The following is a 25619-nucleotide window of genomic DNA, read 5'->3' on the forward strand; positions in this document are numbered from 1 at the left end:
CGAATCAAATGATAGCCATCATATTTTATGGTATATATTAGAAATGTACTATATGAAAAGTTAGTTTTAAATATTCTTAAGTATACTTTTAACTTCGTTTCACCTAAACTAATTTTTAAGTATAATTTACCAATCCTTGAAAAAAGGAACATTAAAAAAAGTGGAGATTTGTAAAGTAAAATAGTTTTATACTTATGGCCCTTTAATGAACCTTTCAAATAAAAAATTAAGGTTTAAATTTATTATCTGTTAATAGAATTATTTAGTCCTGAAAACTGTGACTATCCTACTTGGTTGATTGGCTTTATGTAAGAATGATGACTATTCAATTCCTTACCTCGTAATTTCATCATCTCCAAGTACTGCTTTAGAAACAGGTGAATATCTGCCTGGTGATGCTGGTGTCTGGCCCAAGTAGGAAGGTGGGCTAACATGGTTATCGATAGGCTGAGAAGAAGCTTAAAAATAAAGTAAAGAACACTTGAAAATGGAAACACACCATTCAGTACCATGTTTATAGGTTATCAATGTCACAGTTAATTAATGTATAATTCATAGTTACTCATTTATATAATAGGTTTTCGTAGAGAAAATGTATTTACTAGGTAAAAAAAAATTAGAGAAGCTCAACTTTCCAGGTAAAACTAGACATTTAGACATTCAGATCAGCAAAGCAAACTTATTCCATTTGGTTTCTCTGACAAAACAACTAAAAAGGAGTTTTACAGTAACTGATTTGCCAAATGTAAATCCAGAAAAGGTTATTCAAAAGATTGTCACAGGAAAGACTGAACTAAATCAATCTTAAGTATAATAATTTAATTTTTCTAAGAAGTTATTTTGCAGATTAACATTTTTAGAGCATATTCAGGGGATCCCTGAACAACACGGGGGTTAGAAGCACTGACCCTCCAAGCAGTTGAAAATGCACATATGACTTTACAGCTGGGCCTCAATATTCATGGTTCTGCATCTACAGATTGAGCCAACCATAAGATCTGTAGTATGCACTGAAAAAAATCTATATATAAGTGGATCTGCATAGTACAAACCCACATTGTTGATCAACTGCATACTCAGAATTTGATTGTGAGTAACAAAACCCAAAAGCTTAAAAATAAGTGCAAAAAGATTATGCTTGACAAAGTTTTAAAATATATTAAGGGACTTCTGGCTTTCCAGCATGACTCTCATGAAAAAAGAACATACTAAAATGCAAAAACACAGTTTGAAGAGACGGAGCAAGCCTAAGAACCAGACTCATATACAACAGTGATGCTGGAATGATCAGACCAGAATTTGAAACAAAAATGATTAATACACTGATATGGATAAAGCAAACAGTATGTATAAAGAAGACAGTATGCAAGAACAGACGAGCAATACAAGTGGAGAGATGGAAATTCTAAGAAAGAAACAAAAAGAAATACTAAAGATCAAAAACACCATAACAGAAATGAATAATGTCTTTGATGAACTACTAGTAGTTTGGACATGGTTGAGGGAAAGAATCTCCGAGCTTGATATCTCAGTGGTAACCTCTAAAACTGAAAAGCAAAGAGGAAAAATGACTGGGGTTGGTGGGTGGAGGGCAGGGATCAGAACAAAATATCCAAGAAAAGTGACAAAACTACAAAACTACAAAAACTACAATATGTGTAATAGGAATACCAAAAGGATAAGGAGAGAAAGAATAAAAGCATTTGAAACAACAATGATGATAATTTCCCCGATTAATGTCAGACACCAAACCACAGACAGACCTAGGAAACTCAAGAGAACACTAAGCAGGATAAATGCAAATGCATATCGTTTTCAAACTACAGAAGAAAAAAGGAGGGGCAAAAAGCCCTAAAAGCAGTCGCAGGGAATTAAAAGCCTTACCTTACTGGTAGAGGCGCAAGGTAAGAATTACGCTTGACTTCTCCTTAGTAAGTCATTCAAGTAAGACAATGGAGTGAAATATTTAGTGTTAAGAGAAAACACTTTCTTCAAGACAAAACACTTCATTAAACAAAAACTGAGGGAATATTTATTGCTAGTAGATTTGGCTTTTGAAATGTTAAAAGAAGTTCTTTAGAGAGAAGGGAAGTTCAGTTAGTCAGAAGTTCAGTTATACAGAAAGAAAGAGCACTGAGGGAATAAGGTAAAATAAAAACTAGTTTTTCTTATTCTTGATTGATCTAACAAAACCCTGTTCCAATAACAGCAATGTTGTATTTGACTATTTATGCATCTATATAGTTGTGTATAAATGAAATGAATGTCAGCATGATACAAGGATACAAATGATACATGAAACAAAAGTGATACAAGGGATGGGAGTGAGGAATTAGTATTATTTTGTTATTATAAGAAACTCTCACTAACAGTGAAACTGTACAGTCTTACCTCGAAGTGGAATTAGATTAGCATACATGAATACTGCAAACTCTAGGGCAACCATTAAAAAAAGTGAAAGAGAATAGAACTAATACACTAAGGAAGGAGAGAAAACAGAATCATATAAAATGCTTAATTAAAGCCATCCCCCCCACCCCCCAAAAATGGATGACAAATATAGGACCAAAAAACAGGGCAACAAATAGAAAAGAGTAAGTAGCAAGTATCACAGACATTAATCCAGCTCTATCAACAATCACTTTGAATATCAATGGCCTAAGTACACTAATTTTAAGTGGAAACAGTGTCACACTTTGTTTTTTTGGGCTCCAAAATCACTGCAGATGGTGATTGCAACCATGAAATTAAAAGATACTTACTCCTTGGAAGGAAAGTTATGACCAACCTAGATAGCATATTAAAAAGCAGAGACATTACTTTGCCAACAAAGCTCCATCTAGTCAAGGCTATGCTGTTTCTAGTGGTCATGTATGGATGTGAGAGTTGGACTGTGAAGAAAGCTGAGCACTGAAGAATTGATGCTTTTCAACTGTGGTGTTGGAGAAGACTCTTCAGAGTCCCTTGGACTGCAAAGAGATTCAACCAGTCCATTCTAAAGGAGATTAGTCCTGGGTATTCTTTGGAAGGACTGATGCTAAAGCTGAAACTCCAATACTTTAGCCACCTCATGTGAAGAGCTGACTCACTGGAAAAGACCCTGATGCTGGGAGAGATTGAGGGCAGGAGGAGAAGGGGACGGCAGAGGATGAGATGGCTGGATGGCATCACCGACTCGATGGACATGATTTTGAGTAAACTCCGGGATTTGGTGAGGGACAGGGAGGCCTGGCGTGCTGCGATCGATGGGGTCGCAAAGAGTCAGACACTACTGAGCGACTGAACTGAACTGAATGTCAGAGTGGATCAAAAAACCAAGACCCAAGTATATACTGCCTACAGTAAAGCCACTTTAAATATAAAGGCCTATATATATTAAAAGTGAAAGGATGGAGAAAGATACATCATGCTAACACTAATCAAAAGAAAGCAGGAGTAGCTATATTAATTTCCAACTGAGAAGACTTCAAAGTAAGGAAAATTATACAGGTTAAAGAAGGGCATTACTTAATGATAAGGTAGTCAGTTCTCCAAGAAGACATACAATCTTTAACATCTAACAATAGAGTGTCGAACTATGTGAGGCCGAACTATGTGAGGCCAAACTATGTGAGAAATTGATTAATCCATACCTCTTTAACAGAAATGAACAAATACAGCAGGCAGAAAATCAGGAAGGACACGGTTGAACCCAATAATATCACTAATCAATTGGATATGATGGACATCTATAGACCACTTCATCCAACAACAGCAGAAAACATATTTTTCTTAAGCTCCAATGTTAACATTCACCAAGACAGACCGTGTCCTGGGCTATAAAACAAATCTCAACAAATTAAAAAAAATAGAAATCATACAATGTTCATTCTTAGACCATAATGAAATTAAACTAGAAATCAATAACAAAATGATAGCTAAAACCCCCAAATATGGGGAGACTAAATAACACATTCCTAGATCCACTTGGGTCAAAGAAGCAATCTCCAGAGAAATTTTAAAAATGTTTCGAACTAAAAGAAAATGAAAACACAACTCATCGACATCTGGGATACAGGAAAAGCAGTGCTTAGAGAGAAATGTACAGTATTAAATGCATATATTAGAAAAAGAGAAAGATCTTTATCTAAAATGAATCATCTTGGCTTCTACCTTATAAAACTAGAAAAAAGAGTAAATGAAATTCAGAGTAAGCAGAAGTAAAAAAATAAAAAATCTGAGCAGAAATCAATGAAATTAAAAAAAACAGAAATCAACAGAGCAAAAAATTAATAAAAACCAAAGCTGGTTCTTTGAAAAGATCAATAAAATCAATAAGCCTCTAGCCAGGCTGAGAAAAAAACAGAGAAGACAGAAATGAAAAAGCAGCTATCACTACAGGTTCCATGATATTAAAAGAATAGTAAGTACTATGAAGAACTCTATGCCCAAAGATTTGGTAACCTAGACAAAATGGACCAGTTCCTTAAGGAGACAATCTGCCAAAACTCACAAAGAAGAAACAGGCAATCTGAACAAACCTATATCCATTAGAAAAACTGAATCAATAATTGATAATCTTCTGAAATGAAAGCACCAGGCCCAAATGGGTTCAGTGGTGAGTTCTATAAAATATTAAAGAAATGAATTATACCAATTGTCTAGAACCACTTCCAGGACACAGAAGCCAAGGGAATACTTCCTAACTTATTCCGTGATGCCAGCATTATTTAACAAAACCAGACAAAGAAATCTTAAGGAAAAAAACCCTATAGAACAACATCTCTCATGAACATAAGTGGAAAAATCTGCAACAAAATGTCAGCAAATCAAATCCAACAATATATAAAAAAATCATATACCACAAGCATCTGGGATTTATCCCAAGTATGCAAGGTTGGTTCAATATTCAGAAAAAAATACATATGATCCATCACATGTGTGTGCATACATACTCAGTTGCTAAGTCATGTCCAACTCTTTGTGACCCCATGGTCTACAGGCCTTCAAGCTCCTCTGTCCATGGGATTTTCCATGCAAGAATACAGAAGTGGGTGGCCATTTCCCCTTCCAGGGGACCTTCCCAAACCAGTGATCAAACGTACATCTCCTTTGTCTCCTGCACTAAGGTACTGCTTATTAAATCAATGTGATACTGCTGTACAACTATCAGAATGGCTAAAAAAACAGAACAATGGTAAAACCAAATGCTTGTGAGGATGTGGAGTAACAGGAACTCTCATACATTGTTGGTGGAAATGCAAAATGGTACAGCCACTTTGGAAGACAATTTAGCTGTTTATTATAAAACTAAACAGTCTTACCACACGATCCAGCAATTGCACTCCTTGGTTATTTACCCAAAGGAGTTAAAAATTCCTGCACATTACTATGCGAAAGGAGGCTTTTTGCTTTTCTTTCAAATATCTACTATGCCTTCTTTAATTCAACAGGTTTATGGAAAACTTTAGCCTGTGTGATTTTAAAATATTTTTGAATTTTTAACTCAAATTTGGCAAAATCAGCAGAGGGCTGAATTATTTTTATTGTTTTTAAGGAGTTTGAGGTTTTTGGGTATAACTTTGGTATTTCAATTGGATATACATGATATAGTCAATGCCATTTTGTATGTTTCAGGTAAAGTAGGAAATGTTAATCAAATTATATAGAACATATTTTATGAAAATCAAAATGTGATATATATATTTTTAAATTTTTATGAGTACAGTTGATTTACAATGTTGTGTTAGTTTTAGGTATAAGAAGTTCAGATTTTAAAAGGCTACATATTGTATGATTCCAACTACATGACATTCTAAAAAAGGCAAAACTATGGAGGTAGTAAAATGATCAGAGGATGCCAGAGGTTAGAGGAGCGGGAGGGATGAATAGGCAGAGTACAGGATTTTTAGGGCAATGAAACTGTGCTGTATGATACTGATAGCTGGTACATGTCATTATACATTTATCCAACCCTACAGAATGTACAACAAGAGAGAACCCTAAAGTATACTATGGGCTTTGGGTAATGATGTGGCAATGTAGGGTCATCAGTTGGAACTAATGTACCACTCTGGTGGGAGATGTTGATAATAGGAAAAGCTATGGAGGTGGGACACTTTTGGATCCTTGCTTAATTTTCCTGTGAACCTAAAACTGCTCTAGAATGTAAAGGGAAAAAAAGGACATGCCCTGACACCAAATCAGATTTGTCAATCCAATTCATAATTATCCTTTTTAATGTACCCCCCCAAAAATGGTAACCTAGTAAAGAAACAAAAAAATATAAGCAAAACTCCAGTAATAATTTCATTTCAATAATAATAAACATCAATACAGTCCATCAGTTGTAATTCTAGTAAGAGCTAAGAACAGAAAATTATAAAGTTATTTCTGACCCAGGTAAGCAACACATTTCAGTTGTAACTTCCAAAACCACAATGCACTTGAATTATGTGATTATTGAAAAATGTAGAAAGCAATATTTAACTTTCTTGAGGTATTAACTATGATAAAGGTACAAGGCATTTCAAAAATCTAGCTGAAATATTTATTACTTAACCACCAATCTCTCCATGCACAAAGCACTGTTAATACCTATCAGGAAAACAAAAATATGCAAGGATCATTACTTCAAATTACTATAGTGGCCAGAGAGGTAACTTTAAGAATGAAGCAGCCTGAGTGAAAGACAGCAGGTAATGACTATAAATACAGTATACTGAAAAGAATGTACGCTCTATCAAAAGGAGATAGTGTCTATGCATCTGTATGTTTCTGTAATCATACAAAAAGGAAAAAGACAGATCTACTGACAGTAAATGGTTTTGAAGTCTGCTGCGTCTTTGATTTTATGAGCTTGCAGTCTACATTAGCAGTTGTTTCCTGTCCAATTCATATGTAAGATGATGTTTTGCATTTGAGCCAAAGGACTTTCTATCAATGGCTCTTCTGAAGACCAAAGTCTTTCCTGGCATGATATGTAAGAATATCTGATTTTCAATGGAACTGGCATGATGGCCTAAAGCGACTGACATTCACGTGAACCATTATTATCACTGGCCTTTTAAAGTCCAGAGTTTACTGATTTCTGACTCAAATTTCTTCGCTGCATTAACAAGTTTGGCTGAAACAAACGAACAACAACAACAAAAAAACCCACTGGGCAAGAAACTCAGTCAACTGCCCAAGCCAGAAAATGTACCTTTTCCCTACCATATCCAGACTTTGCCTTTGGATGGATCCTTTCTGAAGGAGTCATTCTCACATGTAAGCCATGTATTTCATATGGCAGGAACTAAAAATTAATGTTTCTATCAGAGAAATGACTGTCTAAAGAATAATCAGATAAAACAATGCCATTTCCTATACCGCAAATCCTAAGTAATTAAGATTCCTCAGAGAACTATAAAACAAGGGAGACTGAATATTGTCCTTAGATATCTTGGTTAATGACCCAAACTCTCCAAAGTTTAGGAGAGAAGCCAAGTGGAAGAACTTAAGGTAAAAGTAGGAAGAGATCAGTGAGGGGTCAGAAGTTTAACAACATCTTTCATCTGAAGAGAATATAAATTAAAAGTGAAAAGATACATAATGCAAAAGCATGAGAATTTTAATGTCAACAAAGAAACTATGTTCTTTATCACAGAGGTCCCCAAACCCCAGGCCGCTTAACAGTGCCGTTTAGGAATTCACCTGCATACCAGGAGGTGAGTGGTGGGTGAACAAGCTTCAGAGGCCACTCTCCATTGTTCACATTAACTGCCTGAACCTTCCCTCCATCTGCCCCACCTATTGAAAAACTGTCTTCCATGAAACCGGTCCCTGGTGCCAAAAAGGTTGGGAACCACTGGTTTATCAGATCCAATGAACTTTTTTTATTCAGTAATAAACTTCCTTTTATTCCTGAGTGGGCTTCCCTGATAGCTCAGTTGGTAACGAATGCACCTGCAGTGCAGGAGACCCCAGTTTGATTCTTGGGTACCATATTTTGGCTATTATCCATAGGTGCATTACAACTGTTAAGAGCATGACCCCATCTTAGATTTATGGTCATAGCTAAATTATAATTCTGAGCTTTTCTCCAGTCATGTCTGCTTCTTAGGGAGCAAGACTAGATGAAGACAGCAAGCTGAACTAAGGTTGGAATTCTGCCAGTGAAGATGAAGAAGGCAAGAAAGTAGAAGATATATGCAGTGAACTGAATATAATGACAAACCAAGGAGGCTAAGTTAAAAAAAGAAGACAAGAGATGCTGTGGCTTCTAGGATGGAGAAGAAGCTGCAGGCCCAGAGTGAGTTTCCCAGAGGCACGGGTAGGAGAACTGTATTGGGTACCACACCATGAGCAGAAGTGGAGAAAGCGCTGAAGCTCTATTGTGTGGAGGAGGGGGAGACTGACAGCTGTTCTGCCAGGTGGTGACAGTGCTAAGGAGAAAAATCTAGCATGCTAAGAGGACAGGGAAGAAGGTTCGTAGCAGAAAGAGCGACAGCCATAGAGGTGGAACAGCAGAGGCCAGCGGGGCTGGAGCAGAGAGACCAGGAAGAAAGAAGCAGGAAAGGAAGATGTATTTTATCCTAAGTGTCAAGGCAGGATTCTGAGCAGAGAAGTCAGTCATCTGGCAAATTTCAAAGAGATCACCCCACTGCTGTGTTGAGAACTGACTCGGACAAGCAGAGCAGTAAGCTTGAACAGAAGATCACTGTGAGGCTGCTATTCACAGACCAAAGAGGACTGCAGACTCAAAATCCATTAGCATCCGGACGGCAACATAACCAGGCACAGTGGAGACTGATGCAGTAAGATGTGATGGGGCCAGTGTGGGGCTGGAGAGTCTGCACCTCAGTTGAAATAATTCAGGTAATGGAAGATGACAGCCCATCAGCCAGCCTGGATCCTTGAGTGACTGTGTGGAGCAGAGCCCCTGCCAACAGAGCATATTGTGTGGGGCAGAAGTAAACTTTGGTGGTGTAAAAAAAAAAAAAGAAGACAAGTAGAGACACAAAGAAACAACCAAGTAATGGCATCCAAATGACTGAAGATCAAAATGAAGATGACCTGTTAGGAGTAAATAAACTGATGGATGCAGTCAGAGAATGAGATAATTTAAATCAAGATTTTGGACATGGTGAAGGTACTGACAATTGACAAGATCTAAATTATTATCTTGGAAGCAAGTATCTGAGTTGGAGTGGAGGGCAGGAGAGTTAGAAACAGATCAGTAAAAAAAGAAGCCTGGTTATTGAATGAATCAGTGTGGGTTTTGACTGGTCATCACTAAGGATGACAATGTGAATAATAGTATCAAAGGACAATGAGAGCACCACTAATATCTTCCGTAACTAAAGCCACACTGATGGGGAGGACACTAGATGACTAACATAAGGAATAGGCAGTAAGTTGAACAGTCTGATGGCAAGGGCTTCAGGAGAGCCAACAGGTAAAAACCATTGATGTAAAAAATTTTCAAACATAAATGCATCTTAAAACACACATAAGTAAGTTATTTATGAATTGTGTGCATAGCATGAACATGGTCTGGAAGTGTATAACAAAATTCACACAAAGAGAGAATGGAAACAGAACACTTTTATGATAAAGTTGAACTAGCAATGTAAACTTTAACTTTTTCACAATATTCTATTAGTTTAAACAGATGAAAAAAAGGCAAGAAATATGCTACATATGACTATAGGGAAAACAATCAAATATTATTTAATTACTACTCTTTAGGACCAGCTCTATTTTTTACATGTCATATTATTTTATATAAAAGAGATAATTCAATAAAAAGTAACATTTTCTTTCTAGTTCAACTGTAAGCGGCAGCCTGTTTTTTTGTATATTTGACCATAATCAGGATGCCAATTCTCAATCTATTAACTGGCACTTAGTTGTCTTGAACAGATAAGGCAGCATAATAAATAAGATCAATATTTAAATTGGTAAATAAAAGAGCTTATCATTTAATTTGCTGCTGCTAATAAATAAAAATTACATAAAGCCCTGTGCAAGCCAAATATATGGAACAATTTTCAGCAAGTAGTAAAGTTCTGACACAAATGAAGTATAAGACATCATCTCTGTTCCTTAAAGAGACTGAATATTATTACAAAACCACAAATATCTCTAAAATTCTGTAATTTAGAAAAGGAAAACTTGGAAAAGCAGATTATAGAGTATATTGATCATTATTACATATGGGTGCTTCTAGTATTGATTCAATATACCAAATAAAACTTTCATTTTTCAATCAACATGAACACATTTAAAATACATTTACATTTCATCTCAGCTTGTATATTAAAAAAAGAAAATCACATAGGAAGCTTAAAATTACCTAGGTACTTTCATTACACTACGATTCTAGGAAATACAATCGTATTATGCACAACTGTGTTACATAATACACTAAGAGTTTGAAGTACAAAGATGGTATCTGTGCTCACACAGTTGGGAGCATAGAAAAGCCCAAGTCTTAAGTTATTATTTCTCAAAGCACAGCCCATGAATCGGCAGCACTAGAAGTATCAGAATTACCTTGCTTATTAAAATAATTATTTGTTCAAGTATCTTTCTGTGTTCCATCTCAAAATTATTAGAACAAAACAAGAATCTCCATTTTGAGCAAATACCTTTGGTGGCTATCATTTACATAAAAGTTTAAGAATCAATGCCTTAAATAATTATTGCTATGACATTACAGGTGAAAAAGTGAAAAACTCACCCACCTTATTATGATGAAGATTCTGACTTAAAATTGATTTTTTAAAATTATTAGGTTAAAATGTTTAACACTTCTGTTTTAAATATTTGTATAATGTTTAAACTTTATATTGGGAACTTTCATTAAAATTTATCACGTCTAAGGAAATAAGATAGATTATAAGCAAACAGACTTACAGTTGGTGATATCAGGTGGTGCATAGCCATCATTCATATACATACTTGTGGGTTTTGCCACTTTCAAATAAACAAAATCAGATGTGTTCTTTAAGGCAGTTACTGCTTCTTCATGAGTAACTTCTTCTAAACACACACTATTCACCTAAAAGAAAATCCCCAAAGTTTTACTTCTTCCTTCCCGCTCTGAATGCCGTATTTTTTTTCCCCCTCTTTATTCCTCTGGGTAGAATCTTTAGTATACTACTGAACAGGAATGGTAGTTGTGTCTTTCTAGGAATTTGTCTATTTCATCTAAGTTACCTGATGTGTTGGTATAGAGTTGCTTATAAATAAAAGTATTGCCCTTATGCTCTCTCTTTCCTTCCTACTTTTAGAAATTTGAGTTATTTTTCCTTTGTCAGTCTAGCTAAAGGTTCGTCAATTTTGTTGATCTTTTCGAAGGCCCAATTTTGGTTTTGTTGATCTCTATGGCTGTCCTATTCCCTATGTTGTTAAGTTTTGCCCTAATCCTTTCTCTTCTGCTAGCATCAGGTTTAGACTGTTCCTCTTTTCAGTAAACATTTTTTTGGATGTATATGCTTGCCTTTGAACTGTTTATTTTATATTGGAGTATAGTCAATTAACAATGTTGTAATAGTTTCCGGCAGCCAGCAAAGGGACTCAATCATATATGTACATTATTCATTCTCCCCCGAATTTCCCTCCCATCCAGGCTGCCACATAACATTGAGCAGAGTTCCCTGTGCTATACAAAGGTCCTGGATGATTATCCATTCTAGACATGGCAGAATGTTTCTAGTGTTTTAAATTATAATTAGACAAATGTTCATTTTAGTATATTTTCCATTTCTCTAACATGCAACTTTATAACCGACTGTACATTTTTTTTAATGTTTTGACAAAAATTTCTAAAGGTCACAGAACAATCCTAACTTTCCCACTGATTACTAATAAAGCCTTGCAGGGTTTCAGCTGTATGGTCATTCTTATGGTCCTACCCTACAGTGTATAGTGAGGACTGTCTGCATTCTGAAATATTCACCTGTGGTATACTGTTCATCTGATGGCCTGCAATGAGACATTAGTAGCTATGATGCAAAGCGAGGATCAATAAATGCCACACATTAGAGCTATCTTCTTGGAAAGCTTACTCATGGTATTTTTCTCTTGGAACCTGGCCATCTTATTAAGAAGCCCAACTTAGCCATCCCCACTTGAGCTCCCAGCTAACAGGCAAAACTAACTCTTCCACTATATATAAGCCAGCTTGAAAGTGGATCCGTGGCCCTAGTTTAGCCACCCCAGTAGACATTACAAGGAGTAAAGACATGTTGTCCTGGCCAAACCCATCCAAATTGCATAAGTATAAGTAAATAAATAACTGTTGTCATTTTAGTCACTAATTTTAGTGTTTTCTTATGCAGCATTAGATAACTGAAAAAAGAGCTAATAAGATTTGCTAAGGGATTCAATGTGGAGAGGGAAAGAAAGAGAACTATCCTAAAGTTTCAGACCTGGGCAAAACAGGATAAAGTTCCCATTTAATTAGATGTGAAAATTATGCAAAGTGCAGAACTGGGGGTGGCAGGGTTGGGCAAGTTTGCTGTGACTTGGAAGTTTATTTTTAGATACAGTTGTCCTTTGGTATCTGTGGGGGAATGATTCTATGACCCCAGTGCCCAAATTACCCTTCTTAAGGATAAAAAAAATTCTGCAGATTCTCAAGCTCTATGTAAAATGGAATAGAATTTGCATACACATAGCGTCCCTTGGATGGAGGTTCATAACACTGTACAGGAAACGGTGACCAACATCATCCCAAAGAAAAAGAAATGCAAGAAGGCAAAATGGCTGTCTTAAGGAGGCCTTACAAATAGCCGAGAAAAGAAGAGAAATGAAAGGCAACAGAGAAAAGGAAAGATATACTCAAATGAATACAGAGGTCCAGAGAATAGCAAGAAGAGATAAAAAGTCTTCTTCAGTGAACAATGCAAAGAAATAAGAGAAAACAGTCAAATGGGAAAGATTAGAGATCTCTTCAAGAATATTGGAGATACCAAGGGAAAATTTCATGTAAGGATGGGCACAAAAAAGGACAGAAACAGTAAGGACCTAACAGAAGCAAAACAGATTAAAAACAGGTGGCAAGAATACATGGAAGAACTATACAAAAAAGGTCTTAATGACCCAGATAACCACAATGGTGTGGCCACTCACCTAGAGCCAGACATCCTGGAGTGTGAAGTCAAATAGGCATTAGGAAGCCTCAGAAAGCCTAGCTTTCTACTAGGAAGAAAACTAGTGGAGGTGATAGAATTACAGTTGAGTTACTTAAAATCCTAAATGATGATGCTCCTAGAAGATCCTAAAGTGCTGCACTCAATATGTCAGCAAATTTGGAAAACGCAGCAGTGGCCAAAGGACTAGAAAAGGTCAGTTTCATTCTAATCCCAAAGAAGGGCAATTCCAAAGAATGTTCAAACTACTGTATAATTGTGCTCATTTCACATGCTAGCAAGATTATGCTCAAATCCTTCAAGTTAGGCTTCAGCAGTAAGTGAATCAAGAACTTCCAGATGTACAAGCTGATTTAGAAAAGGCAGAGGAACCAGAGATCAAACTGCCAACATTTGCTGGATCATGAAGAAAGCAAGAGAATTCCAGAATATTCACCATGCTAAAGCCATTTACTGTCTGGATCACAACAAACTGTGGAAAATTCTTAAAGATATGGGAATAGCAGACCACCTTATTGTCTCCTCAGAAACCTGTATGCAGATCAAGAAAAAAGAGCTGGACCTGGACATGGAACAATGGACTGGTTCCAAATTGGGAAAGGAGTACGTCAAGGCTGTATACTGTCACTCTGCTTATTTAACTTCTATACAGAGCACGTCATGTGAAATGCTGGGCTGGATCAATCACAAACTGGAATCATGATTGCTGGGAGAAATATCAATACCCTCAGATATGCTGATGATACTATTCTAGTGGCAGAAAGCAAAGAGGAACTAAACAGCCTCTCGATGAGGGTGATAGGAGACAGTGAAAAGCTGGCTTAAAACTCAACATTCAAAAAACTAAGATCATGGCATCTGGTCCAATCACTTCATGGCAAATAGATGGGGAAAAAGCGGAAACAGTGACAGATTTTATTTTCTTGGGCTCCAAAATCACTGCAGATGGTGACTGCAGCCATGAAATTAAAAGACACTTGCTCCTTAGAAGAAAAGTTATGGCAATCCTAGACAGCATATTAAAAAGCAGAGATCACCTTACCGACAAAGGTCCAAATAGTCAAAGATAAGGTTTTTCCAGTAGTCATGTATGGATGTGAGTTGGACCTTAAAGAAGGCTGAGTGCCAAATAATTGATGTTTTTGAATTGTGGTGCTAGAGAAGACTCTTCAGAGTCCCTTGGATAGCAAGGAGATCCAATCAGTCAATCCTAAAGGAAATCAGTCCTGAACATTCACTGGAAGGACTGATGCTGAAGCTCCAATCCTCTGGCCACCTGATGCGAAGAACTGACTCATTTGAAAAGACCCTGATGCTGGGAAAGATTGAAGGCAGGTGGAGAAGGGGATGTCAGAGGATGAGATGGTTGGATGGCATCACCAACTCAATGGACATGGGTTTGAGCAAACCAGGAGACAGTGAAGGACAGGGAAGCCTGGCATGCTGCAGTCCATGGGGTTGCTAAGGGTCAGACATGACTTAGTGAGTGAACAACACACCCTCTCTTACTTAAATCATCTCCAGATTTCTTATCATACCTGATACAATATAAACACCATGTGAATAGCTGTCAGCCTGCAGCCAATACATTTAGGGTTTTGAGAACTTTTTGGAATTCTTCCCCTGCAAGTATTTTTGATCCTCAGTTGGTTAAATCCACAGATGTGGAACTCATGGACACAGAAGGCCAATTGTATATTTGAGATGACTCTTGAGACATACATAAGGAGACTGAAGTTCAGAAAACAAAACTTATTACTATCATGTACAATGAGACCTAGTAAGCTATTTGACTACCTGTCAAAGAGAAAAGAAAATGTGCAATGTTTAGAGGTTAGGGAAAAGATGCATCAGGAAAGAGAATGAGAAGGAATGGCCAGTGAGTTAAAAGGAATAGCAAGATAGAGGGTGACTAGTATGGAAATTGGAAAGAGTGTTTCAAGAAGGCAAAAGGTGTGTCAAATGCCTGATTCATCAATTAAAGTGAGAGATAAAACTGAATAATTTCAGTGGCATTATGGCAACAAATGCCTCATTAAATGGCAAATTCAGTGTAAATTTCTTGTTCCCTATTCTTAAAATTGATTCTGGAGAAACTATAAAGGAGGACATAAGAAATTTTAAGAAAAGAAATTAAAAAAAGAATGAGAAACCTAGTGGAGAAAGGTTGTCTGGAACTGGTGTGTGCATAAGTGGGGTATGTGTGTATATGTGAAGATGAGGGAGTGCTGGTTGTAGCTTGGGGAAAGAGTGACAAGTCATAGCCACGAGAGGGTAAGTTACAGAAAAGCAGTTGGAGGACAGTTTCTTCCTCCTCACTATCATTAACTAGCAGAAATAACTAGCAGCTATTCTTAGCAGAGGTATTCAAAAGGGCAAATAAATAAGTAAGAGGAAAGAACCCAAATCACCACTATATCAGACTTTGTAAGCCTTTCCAGATTCACTTGAGCCTACCTGCCCACTAGGCCTTGGCTGCTTGCTTACAAGAGAGCCCTGGCTATTGCTACTCTTGTCTCCCACCATTATGAACTATTTCAACCTCTTCTGTAGTAAAGGGTGGGCTTGGGCGTGGTTCATATGTTCCACATAATGAGAGGAGTAACATATCAGAAGACCACATCTGATGTGTCTAGACCACCGAGGCTCTAGCTTTTTCAACACTTCTGAGTTCAGGGGAAGTGCAGTGCTAGAGTGTGGGAGCTGGCCTTCTTAGCATTCATCCAGAGGGGCTGGGTAACACAGCCAAGAAATCTAGGACAGTTAACCCCTGTGGGGTAGACTCTAAATAACAAGAGAAAGGAGACTAGGAGGGGTCAGGAGATCAATCTTTTCTTTTGCTTGGATAGCTGCATCTAAGGTTTAGCAGTTCCACACTGCCTGCCTAGAAGACTGTTCCTATATGATAAGCAACCAGCTATATTTTCTTATGAAATTACAGCCAGCTCAGAAACATAATACCTTGTATTGGCTTTCCCTCATTCTCTGCCTCCCTTTTCGTTTCCACTCACGCCAGCTTCTCTGAAGTTCTACCTCCAAATAATACCTCAGCACAGCAGCTTTTCTTCAGATTTGTTTTTGTACGGAATATGAACTAAGACAGTTATTAATGACGATTGGATAAATAAATTGTGATATAGTCTACAGTTTCAGAATAGAATATTATGAATAGGGGAAATCACTAAATCTCAACTCTAGGCAGCAATATGGGTAAGTCTCAGTAAAACAATATTGAGGGAAAAAGTATTAAAAGACTACATACTGCACAACAGCCTTTAAATTTTTTTTCAAAATACTAAACACTTAGGCATATGTATGTGATTAAGCAATCTTTAAAAAGCAAAGGAATGAGAAACACAAATTGTTGATATTCTAGTTTTGGGGTTGCATAATAACTAGCAGTTTTCATTATATTATAAATAAAAATTATAGATTAGAATAAGAAAAGGAAAAAGAAGGTCACACACGACAAAGGATGATACTGTTACAAAGCCAAGGATTATGATTAAATAATTTTGTGCATCCAAGCTCCTAAACAGGATAAAAGAAAGAGAAGGGACCTAGCAGAGGAAATGGAAATAGCAAACAGATAATGAAGAAGTCATTTTAGGGGTCCTGACTAAAGAAAGGCCGTGTAAATGTCATTTAAACATTTTCAGCATGTAGAATTTCCAGAGTTTTTCAGAAAAAAAAGACATCAAAGTGATTTTTAAAACAATGGATTTTTTATACTTACTGCTAAAAGTTTATCTCCAATCTGAAGTTTACCATCTTTATGAGCTGCTCCTCCTTCAATTATTTTGGTTACATAGATACTATTATCCCCAGGAATATGCTGATTTCCAACACCTCCAGCAATGCTAAACCCAAGACCTGTTTGGAAAACAGTAGTTTTAGAATTTCACCCATAAATGTAAACCTAAGTTCAGAAAGAAATGACTGAAAAGTAGAAAACAGATTCTATAAGCTGATAATTTCACCAAATAAATGCTTTTTAAAATAGAAAAGAATCTATTTACCTATTTTTAAAATCCTAAGTATTTTGTAATCAAGGGCAATTACAAATGTAAGTGCTCCTACAGTTACAAGTAAGTACCTTCCCCTTCCCTCCCAGGTACTGCTTAAAGTGTCTCATGCATTTGTGTTAGTTCAAAGAAATCATGTAAAATTGTTTCACTTTTGTTTCCATCATAATTGCACTTCTTACTAACACTTCTAATACTTCCACAAGGTTAAAACAACTAAGAAAAAAAAAATCGATGGTGGGCAGAACAGCTTCAGAAATGCAGATGTTTTTGTTCTTTTTCAATATTCTATGAATTAATTTTAAGTAAGGAATTTCAGTAATTCATAAATCCCATGGCCTTAATACCAAACTTGTAGCCCTCTATTCATTTTTCATGAAGCCACGAATTAGAATCAGTATTTCCATTTATCCTCAATCCCATCCATGTTTTCAAAATTCAGATCACATCCTAATAGTGTTCACTGCAGATATAACTATTAATGATATGCTCATTAATATTTTCTCTTATCCTGTGTATCCACATTTAATATACTTTGTAGATTAATGATTACAAGTTAATATCAATACTATACATGACTTCAAAACGTTTATGCCGAATGCTACTTAAAACAACAATCAGTAGAAGTAACAGAGAGATTATAAAATTCACTAAAGTGAAAGTGAAAGTTGCTCAGTCATATCTGACTCTTTGCCTGCCAGCCTGTAGCCCACCATGCTCCTCTGTCTACGGGATTTTCTAGGTCGGAATACTGGAGTGGGTAGCTGTTTCCTTCTCCAGGGGATCTTCCCAACCCAGGGATCAAACCCTGGTCTCCCACACTGCAGGTGGATTCTTTACCATATGAGTCACTAGGGAAGCCCCACCCTCCAAATTCACAGATTACCAGTATTGCTAATCTTAGAATGTGTGTCATATATAATTTAAGAGTTACACGTCACTTACAGATTTCTTACTTAATAATTTGTTTTTGTTGGATTTAGTTCATACCTTTAGGACCTTTAATGAGCTTTATTTCCATTATTTTTTCCGATACTGGTTTCCGTCTTTTTACATACAAGCGTACAATAGATCCTGCTTCTTTCAATGCTTCAACTGCTTTGCTATGTGTTACATCACGAACATCTATTTCATTTACTCGCAAAATACAGTCATTGACTCTAAGGAAAAATTAAAAATAAAAATTAAATATTAAAAATTTAATATTGATTTTTCATTTTGCCAATTTTTATTTTCACATTTTTAAGGATAACTATTTACTACAATTTTTTTCTGAGAAGAAACTTCATGTTAAATTTCAACATATCAAATACTTATATAAATACAAACACTTCTCAAGGGCCATCAAAGGAAATAGTGCAAATAATAGATTATTTTACAAAAATATTAAATGATAATGACAGCTGTCTATGTACAGAAATTAAAATACTTTAGAAAAACAGAAAATACTTATTTAGTACTAATCACAAGCTATGAACTTCTTTCAGTGTTTTAACCCTTACAACAACCTGTAAGGTAGATCTATCTATATCCTTATTTTACATATGGAAAAACTGAGGCACAAAGTTTAAATAACATTCCCAAAGCCACCCAGATAATGACCAGTAGAGCAGTGATTCAAAGATAAGAAATCTAAGGTTCAGACGGAATAATTAGCTTAACGTCACAGTGGAAAATCAGATTAATTAATTGGTTTATTAAAAAATAAACTGATCTCCAAGAGGGGTTCACCCCAGAGATGCAGGGATTCTTCAATATATGCAAATCAACCAAAATGTGATATACCATATTAACAAATGAAAGGATAAAAACCACATGATAATCTCAATAGGTGCAGAAAAAGCTTTCGACAAAATTCAACATGTATATATGATAAAAACTCTCCAGAAAGTGGGCATACAGGAAACCTACCTCAATATAATAAAGGCTATACATGACAAACCCACAGCAAACATTATTCTCAATGGTGAAACACTGAAAGCATTTCCTCTAAGATCAAGAGCAAGGGTGCCCATTCTTGCCACTATTATTCAACAAAGTTTTTGGAAGTCCTAGTCATGACAAGCAGAGAAGAAAAAGAAATAAAAGAAATCCAAATTGGAAAAGAAGAAATAAAACTGTCACTGTTTGCAGATGACATGATACTATACATAGACAGAGCCACCAGAAAACGATTAGAGCTAATCAATGAGTTTAGTAAAGTTGCAGATACAAAATTAATACACAGAAATCTCTGCATTTCTATGCACTATCAATGAAAAATCAGAAACAGAAATTAAGGAAACAATCCCATTTACAACTGCAAAAAAAAGAACAAAATACCTAGACATAAATCTGCCCAAGGAGGCAAAAGACCTATATGCAGAAAACTAGAAGACACTAATGAAACAAAATCAAAGATGACACAAAGATGGAGAGATACACCACATTCTTGGATTAGAAGAATCAACATTGTGAAAATGACTATACTAACCGAAAACAATCTACAGATTCAAGGAAATTCCTATCAAATTACCAATGGTATTTTTCACAGCATTTTTGAGTTGACCAAAAAGTTTGTTCTGATTTTTCCCTAACACTGTATGGAAAAACCCAAACAAACTTTTTGGCCAACCCAATAGAAAAATTTTGTTAACAATTTATATGGAAACACAAAAGACTCTGAAAAGGACTTCCCTGGTGGTCCAATGGTTAAGAATCTGCCTGCCAAGGCAGGAGACACAGGTTTGATCCCTGGTCAGGAAAGATTTCACGTGCCATGGAGCAACTAAGCCTATGTGCCAAAAATGCTGAAACCAACGTACTCTAGAGCTGGTGCTCTTCAACAAGAGAAGCCACTGAAATGGGAAGTGTAGCTCCCACTCATTGCAACGAAAAGTAGACTCCACTCACCAAAACTAGAGAAACCCAGCAATGAAAACCTAGCAGAGCCAAAAGTAAATTAATTTAAAAAAGACTCCAAATAGCCAAAGCAATCTTGAGAAAGAAAAATGGAGCTGGAAGCATCAGGCTCCCTGATTTACACTATAATACAAAGCTACAGTAATCAAGATAGTATGGTACTGGCACAAAAACAGAAATACAGATCAATGGAACAAGATAGAAAGCCCAGAGATAAATCCATGCACCTAAGGGTACACCTTATCTTTGACAAAGGAGGCAAGAATATACAGTGGATAAAACACTGTCTCTTTAATAAGTTATGCTGGGAAAACTGGACAACTATATGTAAAAGCATGAAATTAAAACATTTCCTAACACAAAGGACAAAAATAAACTCAAAATGGATTAAAGACCTAAATGTAAAGTCAGACATTATAAAACTCTTAGTGGAAAACATAGGCAGAACACTCTCTGACATAAATCACAGCAAGATGCTCTTTGATCTACTTACTAGAGTAATAGGAATAAAAATAAATAAATGAGACCTAATTAAACTTAAAAGCTTTTGCACAGCAATGAAAACCATAAAAAAGAGAAAAAGACAACCCTCAGAATGGGAGAAAATATTTGCAAATGAAACAACTGAAAATGGATTAATCTTCAAAATACACAAGGAGCTCATGCTCAAAACCAAAAAAACCTCAAACTATCCAATAAAAAAATGGGTAGAAGACCTGAACAGACATTTCTACAAAGAAGATATATATAGATGGCTAACAAACATATAAAAAGTTGCTCAACTTCACTAATTATTAGACAAATGCAAATCAAAACCACAAGATATCATCTCACACCAGTCAAAGTGGTCATCATCAAAAGATCTACAAACAATAAATTTTGAAGAGGGTGTGAAGAAAGGGAACTCTCTTGTACTGTTGGTGGGAATGTAAACTGATACAGTCATGATGGAGAACAGTATGGAGGTTCCTTAAAACACTAAAAAGTAGAACTGCCATAATACCCAAAATCCCACCACTGGGCATATAGCCTGAGAAAACCATAATAGAATATACATGTTCCCCAATGTTCACTGCAGCACTATTTACAACAGCCAGAACATGGAAGCAACTGCTATGTCCAGCAACAGATGAACGGATAAAGAAGATGTGGTACATACATACAATGGAACATTACTCCACCGTCAAAACACAATTAAAATATTTCAAGTGATCACGCTAAACTTCTATAATGTATCAAATTAAGTTTACAGAAAAGAAATTCTATATCCAAAGACAGTGATACCTTACAGTTAGTACTACAGGTCAGTTCTCCAGTGGAACAAATGGAACATTTTAATTTTCATACAAGAAGCACAAATAAAAGGCAAATAACAAAATCAGAAAGTATATGCCTACATTTATATGAATGTTCAAATTATTAACTTTATATCTAACTTCATTAATATACCACTAGTCATATTCAGTGAGAAGTTTAGAAACTGAAGAGCTACATAGGGCACCAATAGCCTTACAATAAAATACTGTTTCTCACAGACCATATAAAATCTTTAGTTCTAAAACTTTTAGGAAACTGTCACCATGCGTAAAAAACAACAAACAAGGCAACAGGAAAAGTGCCACAATCTATGACCTAAGATTGTGTCTAAGGAAGCAACAAAGATGCCAAAGATCTTTGCTTAACAAGATACTAAGGACATCTTCTGAAATGAAACATTAAACAAAAGACCAGTTACTTACATTTATTTAATTTAGAAAACAGGTTAATTCACTTAAAGTTTGCATTAATCTTTTCTTTTTGTGGTGCGTGTGTGTGTTATTCGCTCAGTCTTGTCCAGCTCTTTGTGACCCCATGGACTATAGCCCACCAGGCTCATTTGTCCATGGGATTCTCCAGACAAGCATACTGGAGTGCATAGCCATTCCCTTCTCCAGGGAATCTTCCCAACCCAGGGATCAAACAACCTAGGTCTCCTGCACTGCAGGCAAATTCTTAACCACCTGAGCCACCAGGTATGAGATAAAAACTCAGGATATATCAATATATGATTCCCTACCCTGCTTATTTAACTTACATGCAGAGTACATCATAAGAAACGCTGGGCTGGAAGAAGCAAAAGCTGGAATCAAGATTGCCAGGAGAAATATCAATAACCTCAGATATGCAGATGACACCACCCTTATGGCAGAAAGTGAAGAGGAACAGAAGAGCCTCTTGATGAAGGTGAAAGAGGAGAGTGAAAAAGCTGGCTTAAAGCTCGTAACATTCAGAAAACTAAGATCATGGCATCTGGTCCAATCACTTCATGGGAAATAGATGGGGAAACAGTGGAAACAGTGTCAGACTTTATTTTTTGGGGCTCCAAAATCACTGCAGATGGTGAGTGCACCCAAGAAATTAAAAGCCGCTTACTCCTTGGAAGGAAAGTTATGACCAAACTAGATAGCATATTGAAAAGCAGAGACATTACTTTGCCAACAAAGGTCCATCTAGTCAAGGCTATGGTTTTTCCAGTGGTCATGTATGGATGTGAAAATTGGACTGTGAAGAAAGCTGAGCACTGAAAAATTGATGCTTTTGAACTGTGGTGTTGGAGAAGACTCTTGAGAGTCCCTTGGACTGCAAGGAGATCCAACCAGTCCATTCTAAAGGAGATCAACCCTGGGATTTCTTTGGAAGGAATGATGCTAAAGCTGAAACTCCAATACTTTGGCCGCCTCATGCAAGAATTGACTCATTGGAAAAGACTCTGATGCTGGGAGGGATTGGGGGCAGGAGGAGAAGGGGACGAGGATGAGATGGCTGAATGGCATTACCGACTCAATGGACGTGAGTTTGGGTGAACTCTGAGAGTTGGTGATGGACAGGGAGGCCTGGAGTGTTGCAATTCATGGTGTCACAAAGAGTCGGACACGACTGAGCGACTGAACTGAACTGAAACTTAAGAAAGTTTATACATATTCCCCACCCAGAGAATAACTGAAAATACAATGGGAAATCTACAATTTCTACACATTTGTTCAGAAATATTTAATTAATCAAAATTATTATTCAAAATGTTTAATTTCTAAGATAAAATTGAATTCCTAAATGAAAAGAGGGAAACAATGCTTAAAGCACAATTATCTCATTCATTCATTTGATATTTGAACATCTACCTTATGTTACTTATTAGGATAATGTTTCTTATTTGTATTTATTCATTGTTTATTTTCTCTCAAGAAAAAGATACAAAGAAGATTTGGTATCACAACATCAAGTACAAAACATACCGCAATCTTCCATCTTGGGCAGCTGCTCCCCCTGCAATAATTTTAGTAATGAAAATACTTGAGTCATCTCCAATGTGTGGGTTGTCTGTACCTCCTGCAATGCTGAAACCAAGCCCTGAATTTCCCTGGGAATAGAGGGGGAAAAATTGACATTGAAAATAAATTATTGATAGGTTCCTGTCACTATAGGACCTAGAAACTGTACTAACATAGGCAACATGCATATAAAGGCATATATATATATATATATATATATATGGAATATGATGATTTTTAAATTAAAAAATATAAGGAAAGCTATTATTTTCTCTGAATTCAGGGGTATTACTGCTGAATAGATGAGGCTGAAGAGGTACCGAGTACTTTCAGAGTTTAGTCTACAATTCTTTCTTAAAAGTATGCATAGTTCATCCTTGTAGCAGTGTCACTATTTAGGTCTCTTTCTCCGAGACTGCATCTAGCTCATGTTTGGTAAGCCAAATTGATCCCAAGAGGAAAACGCTTAAGTGATCCTTGTGCTGCTGTTATTTCCAAGTAGGTAATATTGATATATCATTTCAGCCTTTTAAGAAGAGGGTACTTGGTGGGGCTTTGCTTCTGCTAACTTTGCCATCAACTTATTTTAAAATTACCAAATTCTATCAGCTAAATAACACTGCCATCATCCTTGAGGTGTTTAACCAAGAAACCTACCTGACTAGCAAAAGGCATTTTTTAAATACTGAAAGTCTAACTGGAGAATTTAACATTGGTAAGCTTTCTTGACAGCAAAGTTAATTTTGCCAAAGCAGCATTGCTTCTTGTTCATTTTATGTACTGATTTTTGAATAATATTTTCTCTGAAGGAAGGGTTCTCTACTGGTACACAAAGAAAAACTGATCTCAAAGGTATCAGACATTTATTTTTTCAAGAATGATTTAACTTTGGTTTTCAGTAGGCTCAAATAAGTGGGTATATCTGGATATATTACTAAACTGTATAAAATACCTTAAAATTCCACTCAATTATCATAGTCCTAAAATTCTATTTTAACAAAATAAATTTTCCAGTCTAAACTAAGAGTTACTAAAGTGGTAGTAAATAGTATCAAAAGGTTGTATGGGGACACCAAGATACTCAGGTATTTTTTATTTGCTTTACAAAATCAAGATATAATTACAAATAATTTTGTGTAGGTTTAAGGTATACAACATGTTGACTTGATACATTTATACAGAACAATATGATTACCACTTTATTTAGCTTACTTTATTTAGATTACTACTTTATGTACTAGCTTTATTTAGCCAACACCTCTATGAGGTCACATTAATTGTCATTATTTTTTATGGTGAGAACATTTAAGAACTAGTCTCTTGCAATTCTGAAGTATATAATACAGTATTGTTGATTATATTCACTACACTGTGCATATAAGAAGTCTGGAACTTATTCATCATCTAGTTCCAAGCTTGTACACTTTAACAATATCTCCCTAATTCCTGGTATTCAAGTCCTTTAATCAGTGAAAAATACAATGTACAGTTCTGACTAAAAGAATTTAAAAGGTACTAGTAAAAAATGAAAACATGAATGAGGTAAAAAGTTAGGATTATGTCAAGAAATCTCAATAAAGCGGGGGAAAAAACCAAAATGCCACATTAAAATGTGCATAATACATTAATATTGTTTACCTGTAAGACTCAGTCAGCTACCTCACTTGAATAGGTGGCCCAAATCCAGGTAAACAGGCAGTAAAAAATCTATTACACATGTAAAAGACCCTCTGAGGTCTATTTTCACTCAGTTTATCTGACTACAAACATAAATCTAGTCCTTTAGGAACATTAAATATACAGATATTCAGTTACTTAGAAAAGTCACTTATGTAAAGCACCTCATTTTCCAAAAAATGATGGTCAGACAAGGTGGCACTGCTAAAATACAGCATCAATTGAATGCAGATATTCTTAAGGGGAAAATATATCAAGAAAATTCACATATGTGAATTGTGAGTGTGCGTGCTTGAGCTTAGCTGTGTCTGACTCTTTTTGACCCCATGGACTGTAGCCCACCAGACTAGTCTGTCCATGGGATTCTCCAGGCAAGAATACTAGAGTGGGTTGCCATTCCCTTCTCCAGGAGATTTTCCCAACCCAGGGATTGAACCCACATTTCCTTCATCTTCCTACATCTGAATTGCACCTGTAAGTTATTTTCTGACTAGGGGAATGCATAATAAGAAAGTTTTCAGTAAGGTCTTTTCCAGTAAATCTATGGTTATTATTTTTCTAGGAAACAAAACTGATACAATGATCAA

General features: G+C 36.1%; 1 protein-coding gene across 1 annotated transcript in view; it reads right to left on the minus strand.

The window, feature by feature from the left end:
- Positions 1-25619, minus strand: part of DLG1 (discs large MAGUK scaffold protein 1) — a 264721-nt gene that overhangs the window by 77057 nt on the left and 162045 nt on the right. The window contains exons 8-12 of the mRNA XM_052646229.1: positions 23320-23444; positions 18137-18306; positions 16858-16994; positions 10882-11026; positions 338-458 (exon numbers count right to left, since the gene is read on the minus strand). Coding sequence (XP_052502189.1) covers positions 338-458; positions 10882-11026; positions 16858-16994; positions 18137-18306; positions 23320-23444 — 698 coding nt within the window. The remainder of the gene's footprint in view (positions 1-337; positions 459-10881; positions 11027-16857; positions 16995-18136; positions 18307-23319; positions 23445-25619) is intronic.

This window comes from Budorcas taxicolor, chromosome 1, assembly GCF_023091745.1.
Source record: "Budorcas taxicolor isolate Tak-1 chromosome 1, Takin1.1, whole genome shotgun sequence".
Lineage (NCBI taxonomy): Eukaryota > Metazoa > Chordata > Mammalia > Artiodactyla > Bovidae > Budorcas > Budorcas taxicolor.